The following is a 19127-nucleotide window of genomic DNA, read 5'->3' as shown; positions in this document are numbered from 1 at the left end:
ACCAGAGGTCGAGGAGCAATATCCTTTAGCACAACTGGCACAAAATGTCCTTTGTTTATGTGGAAAATGACGATTATCCGGAATATTTCTTCTGGACCTGTCCTCAACGGAAAGTACGTGACACCTAATTGTCACGGCGCTATGGTGACAAAAACAGAATTAAAAGCACTTGCAACTAAAGAACCCATGTCCAGGAGATCAAGCCATTCTTTCTCATTCATTGTAGAAGACTTGGTTTCTTTTGTGGTTTTCAAACCCGTCATCACCATACAACTCTGTATAGTAATCTGCATACTGCATCAACTCTTCCAGCATAAGACCCCTTACTGTCCGCCATGCTAAATCATGGGTTACCTCAACCAAATCTTTAATCATATCGCAGATCAAAGGATTAAAGTCACGTAAAATATTTTCCTACTTATGCTCGATTTCTTCATCTTTTAGAATTATCTCTGACCTAGTATTTTTTTTTCTACTTCTCTTCATGTTTTCTTTGGCCTTGTTAATGAGTTCTTGAAAGCTAAACGAGTCAAGGTTAGACGATCCACTCACTTCAGGATGAACATTTTCATTTAAATTAGGTAGTCCGCACATGTTGGTTAAAGAATTGGGACATGCAGCTGCTTCACCAATGTTAGAATGAACATTTTGGTTGTTGCTTGTGCCTTGAGCAATATTTGTATCACCTTGTTCTTCAAAAAAAAAAAAAAAAAAATGAGTATGAGACAAGTTAAAATGTTATGCAAAATTGAAATAAGACCAAGCCAACTGAAAAAACAAACAAACTGAGATATATAATATTACTACAGAACTCTTAAACTAAACTACGTACTCAAAAACAACAACTAATTGATGCCCATTACCAACAAATAATCTACTTATGCTCTGTATAGTAATCTGCATACTGCATCAACTCTTCCAGCATAAGACCCCTTACTGTCCGCCATGCTAAATCATGGGTTACCTCAACCAAATCTTTAATCATATCGCAGATCAAAGGATTAAAGTCACGTAAAATATTTTCCTACTTATGCTCGATTTCTTCATCTTTTAGAATTATCTCTGACCTAGTATTTTTTTTTCTACTTCTCTTCATGTTTTCTTTGGCCTTGTTAATGAGTTCTTGAAAGCTAAACGAGTCAAGGTTAGACGATCCACTCACTTCAGGATGAACATTTTCATTTAAATTAGGTAGTCCGCACATGTTGGTTAAAGAATTGGGACATGCAGCTGCTTCACCAATGTTAGAATGAACATTTTGGTTGTTGCTTGTGCCTTGAGAAATATTTGTATCACCTTGTTCTTCAAAAAAAAAAAAAAAAAATGAGTATGAGACAAGTTAAAATGTTATGCAAAATTGAAATAAGACCAAGCCAACTGAAAAAACAAACAAACTGAGATATATAATATTACTACAGAACTCTTAAACTAAACTACGTACTCAAAAACAACAAATAATTGATGCCCATTACCAACAAATAATCTACTTACCTAAAAATAGTTTAATATGCAATCGTACACAAGTACATATACAAATATGACAAACCTTTCTTGTTTCTGTTTCTCTTTTTTGAAGTCCCCTGTGTTGTGCTTGTGCGCTTCTTTTTAGTTTGCTCCTGTACAACCTGCTCAACATCTTACTAAAATTAATTCAACAAGCTTAACATAATTTAACAAACTCAAATCAAGAACCAAAAATGCTTCCACCCAAGTCCAGCCTATAATTTTTTTTTTTTGGATTTACCTTCCTATCCCAGTCGGCAAGTTTTTCTTGAACCTTTGCCATCCACAAGTCAGTGATGCTCGGGTAGGCTAGATTGTGGTAACCTGGTATAACTGGTGGCAAAGGAGCATCATCACTAAGTCTAAGCAGCACATAATGTATGTCGTTATTTATATGAGCAACTGAGATAATGAGAGTATGCTCCAAGTCTGGTGGAGTTCTCAAAGGAAGGTAAGTTAACGACTGCTTTGGTGCTAGGGTGACAAACACACAATTATAAGCACAAGCAATTAACCAACCCATGTCAGGAAGTTCAAACCACTCAGTCGGGTTCATCATCATCGACTTTGTACATTGTAAATTTCGAATTAAGTGTTCGAAAATGGTGAATCCAGACCATTCAATGTGCTCTTCTGCATATTCCATCAACTCGACCAACAACCACTTCCTCACGGTAAACCATCCAGTCTCGTCACCATAGTTCAATAATCTTGCTATGGACCTGTATCCACAGTGTCCATCCCCAAGGACATCCTCACATGAAACAATAAAGTTGTTAAGCAATGGATTCAAATCTTCTAGCAAAGATGTTTGAGCTGGCTTCTTAGGTGGTCTGCCTATTTTTTTAGGTACTTTTTCAATTGCTTACATTTCTCCTTGGTTCTTACGTGGTCTACCTCTCTTCTTCGAAACTTGTTCACTTGCTTTTTTCTCCTCTTGCGTCTGTGCATACTCAAAAGCAGATGGTTCTCTTCCTGTGTTATTCTGATCTTGAGTTGATACTCTCACATGTTTATTTGAAATTGATGGTCTACCTTTGACATTGAGTTTTTCTTGAGGCTCTTGCATGTGTGTAGTCTTTGGATTAGCAAGCTCTAAACATTTCTTCATCAACATTAGTTTTTGGTGTTCTGGTAAGCAGTTGAACTTCTTCTTAATTCCTTTCACCTCATGTGAAATGTCCAGCGACCCTCTTGGAAGTTCTATTGGCTCAAAATCAAGTTACAGCCAACGACGATCTATGGACCTCAAGGGTATGTAACCATCACCAAGTTTTACCATATGTACCAACTTATGAGCACATGGAAGACCACAAGTATGCCTCAAAACATACCCACATTCTTTTTCATAAATGCACACTTTGTTTGAACGTACAAGTCTTTCGACAACATATCAATCGCCTCCCTAGAGATAAATCCTCTAATCTCACTGTATGCCTTGTCTCGACTATAATGATGCATAATGTTGTGACTAATATTAAATGAAGCTTGTATACCATTGAGCTGATTTTCAAGGAGGTTATCAATCACATCCCAATTTTGGTACAAATTGCAGTGTGAACTCCACAAATTTCTCTTCAAAGATGAATGTTGGGATTCTACTCTATTGCTGGTGTGAGTGCCGAAGTGCATCACTAAATCAACCCAAGCTGCCACAAACTGTTCCTTGTACTTGTTCAACAACTCTTTGACGTACTGTACCACACGTGTCATATGTGCATATTCATTTCTAAACACAACCAAATTTTCATTATAGACATCTTCAGTAGGTGAACTGAATAAATCACAAACTATTTCGTAGAACTTCCGAAACTCATTCACACTAGATGCCTTGCCTTCCAAAACACTGTATAACATTTCCAAAGCCCAAACAAAGTTATCTTCCTTCTCTGAATCTAAATATGCAAAAGCAATAGCAAACGTCTTTATTGTAGACGTAAACCCAACAATTTCTAGCAATGGCAGATTGTGAAGATTAGTCCTGTAGGTACAATCAATAATCAACACTTCTGGAAAACATTTGGCCAACTTAATTGATCTTGAATAAGCAAAAAATAGAACCTTGCATTCTCCTATAATTAGGTTCTCTTTATGAGACTCATAGTAATCGTGATCGTTCAACATCTTCAATAATTGTTGCATCTGTGATCTCCCTTGCAATTTTGTAAGACGATGTTTCGCTCTAAAATTGTAGATGGTACTTAGGGTTGACAAATTCTCTAGGCCATCTTTCTTTTTCAAAGCATTCAAAATTTCTCTTGGTTTAATGCCAGCCTATTACATCTCACTCACAATCATTTCTTCATCTTGTGCTAGCCTACCCACAAAAGAATGGCCTGTAAGATTTTCAGCAAGATGGTGATTATGAGTTCCGCAAACTATTACCACTTCCCATCCCCCTTGATTATGCTGATAACCCTTCAACTTAAATGAACACTTGCACTTTTTCATTCCTGTCTGTTGAGGGAGTTTCATGGATAGCTTGTATCGATCTGTCTTATTTGATTTTTGAGGATTAAAAACACCACCTCTCTCACAAGTTAAAAGCACCCTAGGTCTTCGGCCACTTTCAATGCTATCCGACTTTGCAATGATAAACACAAAACCAATTTCTCTCCCTACCTCTCTACACCAATCAACAAGGTCTTTTTGATTTTCAAATACCTGTAATCATTTTGTTATAGATTGTATTACATCACCATTCAGGACAACGATATACTAAATTTATAAAAGCGTCTTCAAGTTCTTACTATTGCAGTTGTAAATGCGTCGGTCGTATCCGGACAAACAAAATTAGAGTTTTCTGTCGGGCTTTCTTGCTCTTCATTTTCTGACTCATAATTTAGTTGAAGCAAAGACAATGCATTTGGAGATGCACTACTAATAGGATGACACTGTTCAAAGTAAAATTTTATCAAAAAAAAAAAAAAAAATGGTTTAGGTTTCTTATACTCAGTATGCACCCAAAAAAAATAGCACTTTGTTTAATATTGCAAACAAACTCATATTTTTGTTTGGTGCTTGTATCTGTTCATTGTAATAATCCAAAGTATAATAGTCTTCTGCGTTCTCCCATTCGTCAAAATTTGATTTTGAATTTTTTTCTTCATCCTCATTCGGTTGGTATTCATCCTCATTACTTTGGTATGATTGATTCAAATCAAAAGTGGGTGTTTGCATGTTTATTGATGAGATAAAAGAATAAGATGTTATTGGAGAAGAAGAAGAAAAAAAACTGCAGTCTTTTTCTTCTGAATCACGTAGAGTAAATGACTTGTTTTAGTCAATAAATATCTTAGGTACGTCTAATAAAAAAGAAGGGTTATTTACGAAGCTAAATATGTCTAAAATCATTTTATTTATTTATTTTAAAGTTGGGGTACGGGAGTGTTTTGTTGGGTATGTCCAAGATTACCCTAACTCTTTCCATATTTCTGAAGTGGACTTGGCGCCAAAGTAAACAAAGTAATAAACAAATCCAAAGTGACGAGGTCAGTTACTTACTAGAAACCACAACGGTCACTCACGAACACAAGTCAGAAGAATGCTTTGCTTATTAACTAAAAAAAAACAATTATTATTATTGAATTACTAAAATGGAAACTAGTTCATTTTCATCAACAATTTTCTTTGGCACGCATAATAATTATACTAGTATACATAATAGTAGAAATAATAGGATCAAACTCTCAAGTCAGTCGTGCAAAATCCGCGCAATTAGTGAAGTGGCTGCAACCACTACTGCTCATCCAGCTCAGGTGGAGCTAACCTGGGAAATAGTCGTTGGTGCTCTAGGTATGTAGCTAGGATCTTTTTCTTTATCACCTAAACACACGGTCAATTTGGATTGACCGTTTACTTTCAAGTCAAGCAACTGAAAATGACACAAATACCCTCATTATTTTCAAAAAGAAAATGTTCAATTTTACTTAGGTGGGGGCAGTTGTGTCAGTTTCAGTTATTTGACTTAAAAGTTATATTATATATATATACACTACAACAAATAGGCTTTTTAGCGACAAAACTTTTAGTGACAATAAAAAAACATGGCTAATGATCATCTTTGGCGATGTTTATAACGTCGCAATTTCTCTAGTGTCGTACCCTTTGATGATAAACTTTTGGCTACGATTTTCATGTTGCTGAAAGCCTTGTTCAAAAAATTTGGAAATTTTATAAATCAGAAAAAATTATTTGGCAACGAAAGGATGGTTGGAAAAACATTTTATCAATGACGACGTATTTAAGCGTCGGTGATGATAGAGTATCCCAACGTTGAAAAAAAAACGGAGCTAGAAATTACTTTTTTGGCGGCATTTTTCATCGTAGCATATAGTTTGGCATAAATAGAAATTAAAAATCCATATATGGCGACGATACCAATTCTGAATTTGAATTTGTGATTTCAGAGAGTCAAAATTTTTGTTTCGAAAAATTTCAGGCTCTAAAATTTTTTGGTTATCTCGTGCCCATCCAATTAAAAAGAAAAGGAAAAAAAAAGAGAGAAAAAGGAAAAAAGAAAAAAGAAAAAAACCTAGCTACTAGTACTACTCAGTATTCACGCACTCTCTCTCCCACTGAACCGCCATTCTTCTCGCCTCCACCACCAGTTATTAAATCACCTCAACCAATTTGAATAACCCTCCCCATCGATGGGAAAACCGTTTCGATAGAAGATACACTCTCCATCATTCTATTCTCTTTAGGGGTTTAAATTTGATTTTTGGGTTCCATTTCGATTAGCAAATGAAATTCATTCTAGGGGTTTACTTAATTACGGCTGCATATTTTGTTTTTCTCTACTATTTTTTTTTGGTCATGGGTTTCTCACAAATTTCTTATAGAAATTGTTGCTGCAAGGTTTCTTCTCTGGTCTCTCAAACAGAAGACTTTCTAGAAACCAACCTGCTGCAGGTACGTGTTCTTCTTCCATTTCTTTATTCTTTCTTTCTGCAAATTAATTGTATTAGAACAAATATGCCCAAGTTGTTATTTTCTGTTTTAGTTGATGAAGCAGTGGAAATGTTACTCAAATGACTCAAACTGAGACAGTGGACAAACATTTTGAGCTTTTTGGCTATTTGACGAGTTATATTAGAATCCCTTTTCTCCTTTGTCCTTAAATTTTATATACTATGGTTTTTACCATTCTGAAATATGGTTTTTCATCTACTTTGTTTGCTTATTTTCTTTGTTAAGTGTTTTGTTTTTGTTCCTTTTTGCATTCTTTAAACAGAATCCAATTCTTAGATAAATGAGTATTATGAAATTAATGTTGAATTGGAATTGTACATTTCAGGGAGCTATCTGAAGCCTCTGGGTAAAATAGAGGGCAAGCTAGCAGCCCTCCTAGAGGCTGGAATTCATATGATTCTTTTTCATGGATCGTTTCTGAAGAACAATTCCTCCAAAATGCAGAAATTGTTTCTAAGAGGCTACTAACTCATGGATATGAGGTCAGAAATATATTCCAGCTTTTGACAAGTCAGTAGTTACTGTCTATGTTAAACACATTATGAGCAAGTATCCACAGAGAGAGATATCTTATTACTATTATGTTACTTCCTTGACTTAATTTTTTTTCTCTGGCAATATGTTGTGGTGTATTTTCTCTGGTATAGGAGGAAAGTTAAAGGTGCTTATACAGATTCACTCCAGTTTGATGTGATCGATTAGTGGGAAAGATGATCCTTGACCCCAAAAGATGGCCTTCGTCCTATAGATGGGAAAGGGTTCAATGAAGTAGCCAGAAAGTACATGGCATAGGTTTAAAGTTTGGGGTTCATGTCATGAGAGGAGTAAGTAAATTACACAAGCGAATGATGCAAACTCTCCCATCTTAGACATTACCACGGTAAACCCTTTCAATGTACATTGCACTTTTCCTTTTTTTCTTTTTATTTAAATAAGCTACCATTACCAAAAGTTTGGCACATAACAGTCATCATAATCATACAAATGATTTGAAAGGGTACCCTTATGAAATATAATTGAAATTAGATTGCAGCGTATGTGTGAGCCTCATTGAAAGCCCGATAAACATTGAGATATACCTACTCCCTCACATACAAATCTAGAGAAATAAGTATGACGCTGTTGTTGGAAATCTCAACTGACACTAGTGGTTCTCAGGGGGGGGGGGGGTGGTTGGTTATATGGAGTCTGGAAGACAATGGCGTGCAAAAGATATAGGCCTGACAGATCGAAAATGTGCATGGATGCCACATGGTTTCATGAGCATGGATACTAAGTTGGGAGCTGGAAAAGCCTTCTTGAGGTCACTCTGTCATCAGAATGCTGAGTGGGGTGTGGATTTTGGTAATATATTTCTTTGCAGTTGAAACATATTTTTGTCTGCTAAAGCGTGCGTCATCTGACATGGTACTTTAATCTAAATGGAAGAGCATTCTTCAGACACCGATATACAGATGAAACCACATTCAGATTTTTGTACCACTTTTGTATGCTATTTTGTGCTCTTATTATCCTAACACTGCTACTGTCCACGACCAATCAAGAGGAATTGTACTCTTTGGAATTTGTAATATCATATGATCCAAGTTTTCAACATGAATTGGGTATTATTCTCTGAAAATTTTGTTTAATGTTTTCCCCATTTTGACACACGGTGAAGCATTATTGTATCTTTGGCGATGATTTGAACGTCAATGAAGTAGCCATAGTTTCAGAGGTACAATGTGACACTGTTCTTCTAACAAACTGGTAATTTTCAGCTAGAACATTTTAGAGGGGGTTGGATGATTTCGTGGAGGGATTTGAATAAGGAAGAGATGGCATAAAGAGCTCTAATTTATGCAGGTACTGAAGGAGCTTGATCGTCCTATCTTGTATTCTCTCTCTCCACGAACCAGCAACACCAGCCATGGCCAAGGATGTGAGTTATCTTGTTAACATGTATAGGATTACTAGAGATGATTGGGATTCATGGGGTGATGTGGCAGCTCATTTTAATGTATCCGTATATATTGGTGTTCTACTCTATTCACGAGAACTACTAACTCCCATTATTAATGTCAATGAGGATTGCATGCTCACTATATTTCTTTATGGTTGCTCGAGAGTTATGAAATAATGTATATTGACTTGTGGGCCAGGGACTTTTCTGCTCCTAATATGATAGGAACTGAGGGATTAAAAGGAAACTCATGGCCCGACTTGGACATGCTTCCATTGGGGTGGCTTATCGATCCGTAAAGAACATTGCCGGATATGACACAATCAGATTGCCACAATACTGCTATCACCTGTTTCACGAAATATTGTCCCCTTCGACGTAACATTCATAACCTTGTGAAAAGTTACGGTAATTTTGAAGAACTTGCATGGTCTATCACTTCGTTTTTTCACAAGATCCCACACAATAACCTTGCCTTATCTAACTCCTTCACTATGAAAGATTTTATTTGCTTCATGCAATTCGGGGATCTGTTTGCATGCAAACGTAGTTTACTAAACCATTATAGGTTTTGAGGGATTAATATCTGGTCAAACTATGGACACCATAGTAGCAGAGACCATATTTGACCAAGTGATACTATATACTCTTTGAACAAAAGAAGACTCTTCTTCAATGAAATATATGTTTGTCACGCTTAAATCTCTTACGTGTTAATTACTGTATTCATGGGGTGATGTGGACTTCTTTTGTTCAAAGAGTATATAGAATGAGAAAATATTAGATATTAATGTGATTTAACTTCTTTCACAGTTCTCATTATAATGTCCAAATCCGCCCATTTCTTTCTTTTTTGCTAGACATTAGAATGAAAACTGTGAAATATTAGACATTCTTATTTGAAGTGGAAATGTGATTTTGGCTTATATATTCGTGGTCTTTAGAGTCTATGCTTTCCTTAGTGCCTTGCTAAGGAGGTATATAACTTCGTAGTGCAGACTCCTCTAGCCTTGTACCTTTGTGCTTTCATATTAATGAAATTCTTGTTCTGTATATAGGTCCGTAGTGCAGACTCCTCTAGCCTTGTACCTTTGTGCTTTCATATTAATGAAATTCTTGTTTTGTATATAGGTCAATTCTTAGATTTATCTCAATGAATACTAGCTAGTAGAGGTCTAATGGATAAATTATTTGGATACAATTTAAACTTAACATAATTGTTAATAGTTCACCGGATTTTAATTTTGTCGTGAGGAAACTATTATATTTTTGTTTCCATTTTTTTTTTGTGGTCTAATAGATAATATCTTTGTATACAGATACTCTTACGTCAAAATGGATTGGTTTGGTATTAGTTTTTGTGAAGAAATGGCGGTTTGGAATTGCAAGAGGCACTAGAGGAATCTAAATGCTATTTATTATCATTTTTTTTGTGAAGATGGTTCATTCGCAAGCTATTTGAGGGATGTTTAGAAATGTTTTTGTTTAAGTTAATACTTTTCTTAAGATGAGTTCAAAAATAAAAATTATGAAAAAGGATTATGCAATTCTATTTTGTTGCTAATGGAGTGAATTAACTCACTTTTATTTATTGAAAATTTGTTGTTTAAGATAATTGATGTTCTGGTTGTGCGTTTATTTGTTGAATAGAGGGGGCAGGGGGGGAGACAATTGTACAAATGGTACACAATCGGCAACAATATTAGTGATCAAAATAGTGTGGGAACATGATCACAACTATCTGATAGCTACAATCAAAACGTCACTATAACACTAATTTTTTTAATTTGTTTTACCTTTTTCGACGATAGAAACATCACTAAAAATACACAAAATTCAAATATTTTAGATCTTTAACGATGATAACAACGTCGTTTATATAACTAAAGTTTTAAATTACTGATATCTCTAGTGACAATAAAAACGTCCCTAATAAGATTTTTGATTTTTAATTTTTTGGGACTTATAGAGATGATTAAAACGTTGCTAATAATGCTAAAATTTTCAAAATTTTCAGACTTTTATTGACGTTAAAAACGTTGCTAGTAATGCTTTATTACCGACGATTTTAAAAATGTCGCCAACATTTCATCTTTTGCGACGTTACTATATTGAGAATACCAAAATGAGTTAGCGACGAAATTAGAGAAATAGCGATAGTAATAAACGTCGGTAAATATTTGCTATTTTGCGACGTTAAAATAGCGTGGCTACATATCATTAACGACTATAGCATTAGCAACGTTGACTCGACACTCCAAAAAGCGTCGCCAAGTTGTATTAGCGACGTTTCTGCGATTTTCAGCGACAATTTTTTTTGTCGCCAAAGACCTTGTTTCTTGTAGTAATTAACAGTCAAACCAAGTTGACCATGCGTTGGGAGGGGAGGAGACCCTAATTTCCCGTATAGTGTGTGCGTGTGTGGGGGGGGAAATCTTAATTGGGCCATATAGTGGGGGGCAATACTAGTTAACCCTTTATATATAATCCGCCCCATTTCCCCTTTTTTTCCCTTCGTGTGTGGTGTTGACGTGTTGTTCCAATCCTACCATATATCCTCTCTAATCAAAAGAAAACAACATAGAAATAAAAGAAGCTGGTGGTGTTTAAGAATTAACAATACTTTTCTTGTCATTTTTGCAGCTACCTAAGGACTAATTGGGAACAGTTGACATTATTGAGGGTATATTTAGGAAATTATCCTTCGGACACTAGATATGAAGCTATTGGTTCTTGGGGTCCAATGCTTGAGCTATCAAGCTTCACTCAGAGAATGGGCCTGTTAGGCACATAACCAGATCCAAATCCAGAAACCTATCCGACTATTTACATCTCTACACTATATGATAGCTGGGTATTTAGGAACCCCTATCCACTTTCGTGTAGGCAATTTGTAATCTCTATAGTTGCTCAATTTTGAAACACCTCCTGCACAAAAATTAGAACAAACCCCCTATTTATTAATAATTTAGAAAAGCCCTCCTAATATCACTTCAATTATATAATTATTCCCAATTTCCCTAGCTAATATTAGAACAAGCTCTCTTTTATTAATAATTTAGAAAAACCTTTCTAATGTCACTTAAATAACATAATTATTCCCTATTAAAAAAATATATGAGTCTTTCCTACATAATTACAATTAGAATCCAAAAAAATCATGCTAACTATCGATCTCGAGGGACGGGTTTCAAGACTTTAAGATTTTTTTTTAAAAAAAAAACCAATGCATAGCATGGTTTGCATACTTGTTGGATTTAGAAGTTCAAAGATTTCATTCGTTCACTAGAGTGAGAGAGAGAGAAAAAAAGATGAACACGGACATCACAGCATTGACAAAACCGGAGTACCTAGTTGTTGATCAAAACCCACCCTTCACTAAAATAGTAGCCAATTTCAACACACTCGATTACCTCCGCTTTACAACTATCACCGGCATCTCCGTCACTGTCGGTTACCTATCTGGTATATACATTTCTCATTTCTCAATTTTTTTTCTCTCTCTTTCTTTAAATTAATTAATTGATGGGCTTTTCTTTCTAATTTAGGAATAAAACCTAACATTCGAGGCCCATCAATGGTAACAGGTGGATTAATTGAACGTTTGGGTGGATTTATGTATGCTTATGAAAACTGACTTATGGGATTTTTTTCCTAATGATGATGAGCTAGCTCATTTCATGGAACATAAACTTCATTTATAAAAAACTAGGTGGTTTTGCTCCTTTTACTATGCATATTTTGGCAAACTGTTAAAAGGGAAAAATAGTGCTCTATAAAAAGCTTCAGTTTGTACTCTTTAGAAGTGCACTTGACCAACGGGTATGAGACGGTATGACTTTTAGATAAGATCCCTTTCCTTTGAATAGGGTAATCCTAGGTTTGATTGTGGTGGTGTCTGAGTAGTGACAATTTTAGTTCTGTTGTCTAAGATTCAGCCTGACCTATGCTCTTGCATTTTGTGCTGAAAGTTTTGAGTATCAGTGCTAATAGACTTGCACTAAAGGGATAAATTTGACATAACACAGGTTAAATTATGATGGTGGTTTGCAAATTCTGTCTGGTTATTAAACAAGTAGTATTGCATATGTCAAATAGGATTTAGGCTGAGTCCAATGGTCTGCCACTCTTTATCTCTATCCCTCAAAATAACAGTGTTATACGAATAGAGAGTAGGTTTGGCTGAATCAATGGTTTGAACAATCCTACGCCACTTGAACTGGCGTGATTTGAAACCCACGTTTTTTCAACGCGGCTTCGACCAGCGCAGAATGAAAATGAAAAAAAAAAAACAATTGAAACCATTCGATGCCTCTTCAAATTACGTAGAATAGAAACCCAAATTTTGCAAAAGACGAAACTGTCCCTACGCCCTCTTAAACAAAACCCACTTTCTTCTTCAACCAATTTCTCCCCAAAAACCTTTCAATTCAACTGCCCTTGCGCCACTTCCCCTCCACTCAATAATTGGTGAACACCACCACCGAAAAGAAAAACCTTCCAATTCAAAAACCCTAAAAACCTTCCAATTCAAAAACTCTCTCGCGCTCATCTAAACTCGATGCAACATAACAAGTTGAAGAAAGAAGACTGTAAAAGTGAAAACAGTGCCACTTGGATTTCAATCGATTTTCTCACTGGGTAAGTCTTCCTCCCCTTTCAATAATATGTCTTCATTCTCTCCTCCCTCTTGTAAGTTTTTCTTCTCTTCCTCCCCTTTCAATAATAATATGTGTATCCTTAGACTTTACTAGAAACCATAATGCATGAGTGGGATTGACTTGAGGTTTGCAAAATGAAAAGCGGGAAGAATGCAACATTTTTTTTTTATGGGAGTAGATAATGTTGGTTGTTGTAAATTGTGTGGAATACACACGCCCTTTCTTTTCAAGTGTATTTCACGCTCAATTAAGCTTAGTGCACTCATATTTAGTAATCTGACTTTTGTATTGAGCGAAAGTACATGTACCTGTAGACATTTTCATGTGTGTCAAATTCTATTTCTACTGGTTGCATTTGCCTTGAATCTTTGTACCTTGTACCTTGTTACTTGATACTAGTGTTTATGAATGAAATAAATGATAGGGAGAAATTTTGGATAGGATGTAGCAGTATGGGTTTTGGGAATTGTATTTGGCGTTGCTTCATTTATGATTGTGCACTTTGTCTTTTCATGTGGTATTGTGTATGAGAATTATTTTTCAAGTGGTATTGTGCATCGTTTTTTGAGTGAAGCAAATCTGTTAAAGTCTGGCATAGAGTTAGCATGGTCATTTCCATATTTTAAGTAGTTAAATGGTTCCTTAAAATAAAAAGATGATTATTTATTAATACTCTTTACCTTGATACATTGTTTAAATTTTTTGAAAATGTGATATATGGTGGGGTATATGAATATCTACTGCATATTAGCATATGGTGTTCAATTTGAGAATATCAAGGTTATCTTGAGAAGTGCTTGTGTCGGAATGTCTGACAAGCCTAGAGTTGCCCTATTGGATAGAGAAGGTAATGGAGTAGCAAGGGGTTTGTGGTGACCGATCCTTATTATTTGTGTTGAAATCTGTTTGTTGCTGGGAGTTGGGTATCATTTTATTTGTAATACACCCAGATTTCCTGGCAAAAAAAAAAAAATACATGATTTATTGTCTTGCTTATTAGAACTGTATGTATTCTTTCACTATTTGATTTACTTTTTGAATTGGATTAGATTTTCATTATTTTTTTTTAATTTTACTCACGAAACACGTTAGTAAACATGTTAGAAATTGATAATTCATGGAACTTTGTTTAATAAGGTTAGTTTAGTGTAGTTTGTTTCGTATTTGACTCATGAAACACGTTAGTTTAGTGGAATTATTGCTAAATTATATCTTCATGTACATTGTTTAATTCGAGTTGATCTCCAGTAAAATGTCCGGATTTGGGCGTGTACTTTGGAGTTCAAGGAGTAGAAAAAAGGTCGTGAAACAAATATCTTCTAGCTTGCTTTGGGCCCTAGTTTGTATAGAGGAATGCACTGGGGTATCCCTCATAGGAGCAAGATTTGAGCTGTTATCTCCAAATAACTCCGGTTCTGCATCAGAGAGGTCATCCTCCATGTCAGCTAATGCCTCAAATAAATTTCTCTCTACCTGAAACAGTTCTGCATCTGGATGGATCAACCTTATTTGTTGGAGAGGAGTAACTAAGGAATTCTCTGCCGATGTCTCTGCCGATCCTTGGCCATATTCAGCATAGATACACTCCACTCCTCCAGGAGATACCATGCTAACTTGCCTGGCCTCAGGCTCTTCGCTTTCTGCCGTTTCTTGCCATATACCTTGCTGGTTAGTACTACCCACTGTAGCAACTATAGCTAGATTTTCTTGGTTCTCAACAGGCCTCGTGATCAGCTCTTGGTTATTATTTAAGGCAACCACCACTGCTAGGGGTTCCACATTACCCCCCTCTACTTGTTCTGTCTCGCTGACCTCCTCCTGTTGGCTTTCTGTGTGGCCCTCAGCTACATTCAGATTTATCTTCACCTCCTCATTTTGTGGTGTTGTTCTTTTTCTCCACACCCAAGTAGTCCTTCTTGTGCATTTATCCTTAGTATGCCCAAACCGGTTACACTTACTACAGGACACATACTTCCATGGGTATTCAAGTGGTATTACCACCTCACGATTTCCAGCCTTCACTTTGATAGATTCCTTATACACATGATTCACAAGAGACTCTATGCAAAATCTCGCAAAAGATAATCTTCTCCGTTTAGCAGTCGCATCATCCATAAACATAGGAGTTCCTCTAACCAAACTAGCAAGGCAAGACAAACCATCAAATGTCCACATCTCCTTTAGAACATCCATCAACTTTACCCAGACTGGAGCTGAGGCCACCTTATTCCTGTAATTATCTACCTCAACCGTCCATGGTTTCATAACAAACACTCTACCCGCAATGAATACAGGCCCCTCCTCGAGTACCATTTGGCGATCCTCAGGGATCGTAAAGTTCATATAGAAAAGCTCCTTGTCAGTGGTGATATCAAATGATCCTTTAAGCTTCCATTTTTTCTCTAGGAAATCCTTTACCATTAGATACGAGAGCCTCGAGTCCAGAAAATAACCCACCAGGTACTCATCCCACTGTTGAATTCCTTGCTCAAGCAGTTCTTGTGGAAACTGAGCTACTTCGCCTACATAGATTGGAGTGTATTCTTTGAAAGCCACAATCGCTTCTTGTGCCCCATTCCGACCGAACAGTGCCCTCCACGTATTAGATCATGCGTTAGTTCGTACTCAAGCAACATTATTTTGTGCAGATGACATCGGAGGAGGGTGGGGGTTACTCGTTGAAGCCATTTAGAATAGCAGACTAATTACCTTTCCCCTATTGAACTCTCACTGTAAATCAATGGAGGATTTTACCAATAGAGGAAATAAGAAAATCGTTGGTTTGGATAGTGCTATGTAAGAAGATAGAAATTGCTAAAAGCGGTAATAAAAAGGAGCACTGGATCAAGAAGTAACTTAAGTTAATCACAGACAAGTCGCACATAAACAATCCCCATTACAATAAACTTAGAAAGTTACTGTTACAAATTTACCATTAGAAAGTTACTATTAAAAATTTACAGTTGGAAAATAATTTTACCAATTTTACTGTAACAGTTTCACCATTCGATTGTAACAGTTACAATTTTTCATAAATTAGTATATTTGAAATTTACCATTGGAAAGTTATCGTTTCAAATTTATCTCAGGAAATTTACTGTACCAATTTTATTGTAACAATTTTAATAATGGAAAGTTACAGTTTGAACTTTAATAATGGATATTAGAGATTGGATAATAATTGATCAAGGAGATTGGAGATTGGAGATTGGAGCGAGCGCCACATTTATTTCCTGACTTGACCACTGCCAAAAGATTGAAATGACTTGGCTTCCTGGAAATATGTAAAGATAACATATCTAATAATGACTATTATATTTCTTAGTTATAAATACGTATCCTTTCTCATCATACAATTCACACATATTTCTCATTCTGTTTTGAACCAACAACAAACAAAATCTCATTCTCTCAGTTTTTTTCTCATTTAGTACTAAACTTGTTTTATAGCAATGTCTTCTAGGAAATCGTCGTTTAACCCAATGGAAGACACAATTTTGATTGAAGCATGGTTACAATTCTCTATTGATCCAATTACCGGGATCAACCAGTCCTATAACATGCTATGAGATAATATTGCAAATCACTACGAGACAGAGAGATTGAAGTTCTGTTATATTCATCGAACCAAGAAAAGCTTGGAGGTCATTGGGGAATTATCAACAAAGCTATTGTTTCATGGTTGTGTCTATCAAGCTGAATCTTTTAACATTTCTGGAGCAAACGATGCACATATTGTAAGTATTGTTTGTAAATTCACTAGTATTGTTAAATTTAATTTGTATTTCATTTTGTGTTACAATTTGTATAATTTTTCTTAACAGATGGCACAAGCAAAATAGATGTATGTCGAAAGGTTAACGAGTCACAAGAATTTCACCATGGATCACGCATGGGAACTATTGAAAGACAACCAGAAATGGGCTCCACATGAAGACCCACCGACACCTAGCATCTCCATTAATAATATGAATTTCACATCACCCATGTCGGTAAACATTGTTATCGAGACTGGGGCAACACCTGATTCCAATATGCAAGGAAATTCTTCATCAACAAGGGTACGTGGGTGAGACAAAGCAAAACAAGTGAAAAGAGCTGAATCACAAAATGCACCCAGTCTGAAGAATATTGAAGAATATTCTCGATGATCAATGGAGGCTATTGAAGACTCGTGTGACCGTGGGAAAAAAGCCTACGAAGTTTATGAATCCAGTGAAAAAAATTCTTCACGTGGTAAAAATAAAGAGAAGGAGCCAACCCTCGCGATATTGGAATGGGAGTCAAAAATCATGAGCACAAATACTTCAGATATGACACCAGAGGGGAAAATGTATTATAAGGGGATGACATGTCAAATTAACTTGGACATGCAAGCATGTATGTCTGGTGTATCAAGGAACCTGGACTTCACCCAATGTGATGAAGATTCCGATTGAACTTGTATATCTTTTGGAAGTGTTGTGTTTATTTCATGCAATTTTAATTTCTGTGTGTTGTAATAATGGAATGTTTTTTTTTTTATGTTATGCAACTTGTATTATTTTATGATTGTCAATTAATTTGGAAAACTTTTTTTTAATTACGCAAAAACACTGCAAAATTAAATTAAATTGAGTAAAAGGATACATCTGTAATAAAATAGAAGTAGTGGGGGTAGTGTAGTAATTCGTTGTTCTCATAATTAGCATGTGGTTTGGTGGGGACACTTCGCAAACCACTCCACTTCAAATCGCGCCGTATGAAATTGTATTTTACATTCCATGCCACTTCAAGTGGCGCTATTTGGGTTTTTACAAACCACACCCTTTCAACTCGCGTGGAATGCACTCTTCATTCCTCAACAATACTCTTTATATATGGAGAGTTATATAGAGATAGAGGGAGAAAACCATTGCAAATCCCCCCTGATTTTAAGGGAATGCGGAGCCATTGCACCCAGCCTTAGCCTAATTTCATCCTGGATTCTTAGATTGAGTTGTTTGCTCAGCTAGTCCCCTGGTGTACAATACACCACAAGCTTATGACGGCCACAGTTGATGCAGCTAATATAGCCCACTTATAAGTTATACCCAGTCAGTTACTATTAATATAAGCTATTAAGCCCGACCTATGTTCAGGCCTGCTACCTTGATAGTCCAATCTCTACTTGAATAAATAACATTAACTAGCTATTAAGCCCGACCTTTGGTCGGGCCTGCTACCTTGATAGTCTAATCTCTGCTTGGATAAATAATATACTGAAACAATGGTAAGCCCCCTTTGAATGCTTACGCTTCACATTCATCCCAAATAGTTAACCAAATTAACATATATGAGGATCTCATGCTTTTATCTATCAAATGCAACTTTTGCAAAATCGTAGAGCAGTGGTACACACTGCCAGGCATTGCTAGCAGGTGATGTGAAAACTACATCCCTTAATGTTTGAATCCTAATATTGTGTCATATTGTGTCACCGTGAACTACTCTTAGAGACCATATTATGGCACTATACTAAGCTCCAACACATCAAGATTGTAAGGGAGTAATATTCGCATCCAATGAATATCACACACGTGTCCAACATATACAGAACTACCAACCAACCTAATATCCTTGTCCTCAGAGCTTGCTTCATAGTGACTCCACTCAGGCAAACAACTTATTCAACTCGCACCCAGAGCGATATCACCATCAACCGATCTCACGTACTCGACCTGTGAACTCGCTCCAAAGTGACTCGAGTCAAGTAGACGATCTCACCCCGAAGCGACCTCCATAGCGCTGGCTCCTCTCTCTCCACAACGGCTGGTAATGTAAGCCTTTATTACAACCATCAAGACCGTAGCTTCAGGCATGCAACTCATTGATTCTTCATAACTCGCCTTCATGGCTCATAAGTGACCTGAAGATTTGGATCTGACCTGAAGCAAGAGAGCAAGAGGTACGGGCATCTTGCCTATATAAAGAGGATGAGGAACTACGTCTGACCTGATTCAAGTTCCCCCCCAGAGAGAGAGAACTTGATACGTAGACAGTTCGTCCATACGAACTCGGTCAAACCC

At 36.3% G+C, this 19127-nt stretch overlaps 1 protein-coding gene and 1 pseudogene across 1 annotated transcript; one reads left to right on the top strand and one right to left on the bottom strand.

The window, feature by feature from the left end:
* Window positions 1-213: 213 nt before the first annotated feature.
* Window positions 214-3645, bottom strand: LOC147474636 (uncharacterized). The gene is made up of 6 exons (XM_086585138.1): window positions 2838-3645; window positions 2373-2706; window positions 1745-2225; window positions 1547-1625; window positions 477-692; window positions 214-365 (listed from the first exon to the last, which is right to left on the bottom strand). The coding sequence occupies exons 1-6, from the start codon at window positions 3643-3645 to the stop codon at window positions 214-216; spliced, it is 2070 nt and encodes a 689-aa protein (XP_086441264.1).
* Window positions 3646-7651: 4006 nt separating this feature from the next.
* LOC147474635 (uncharacterized) lies at window positions 7652-8718 on the top strand (annotated as a pseudogene).
* Window positions 8719-19127: the final 10409 nt, after the last annotated feature.

The sequence above is a fragment of the Coptis chinensis genome, chromosome 9, assembly GCF_015680905.1.
Source record: "Coptis chinensis isolate HL-2020 chromosome 9, ASM1568090v1, whole genome shotgun sequence".
Lineage (NCBI taxonomy): Eukaryota > Viridiplantae > Streptophyta > Magnoliopsida > Ranunculales > Ranunculaceae > Coptis > Coptis chinensis.
The sequence above is the reverse complement of the archived record's forward strand: the minus strand, read 5'-3'. Positions and strand labels throughout refer to the sequence as shown.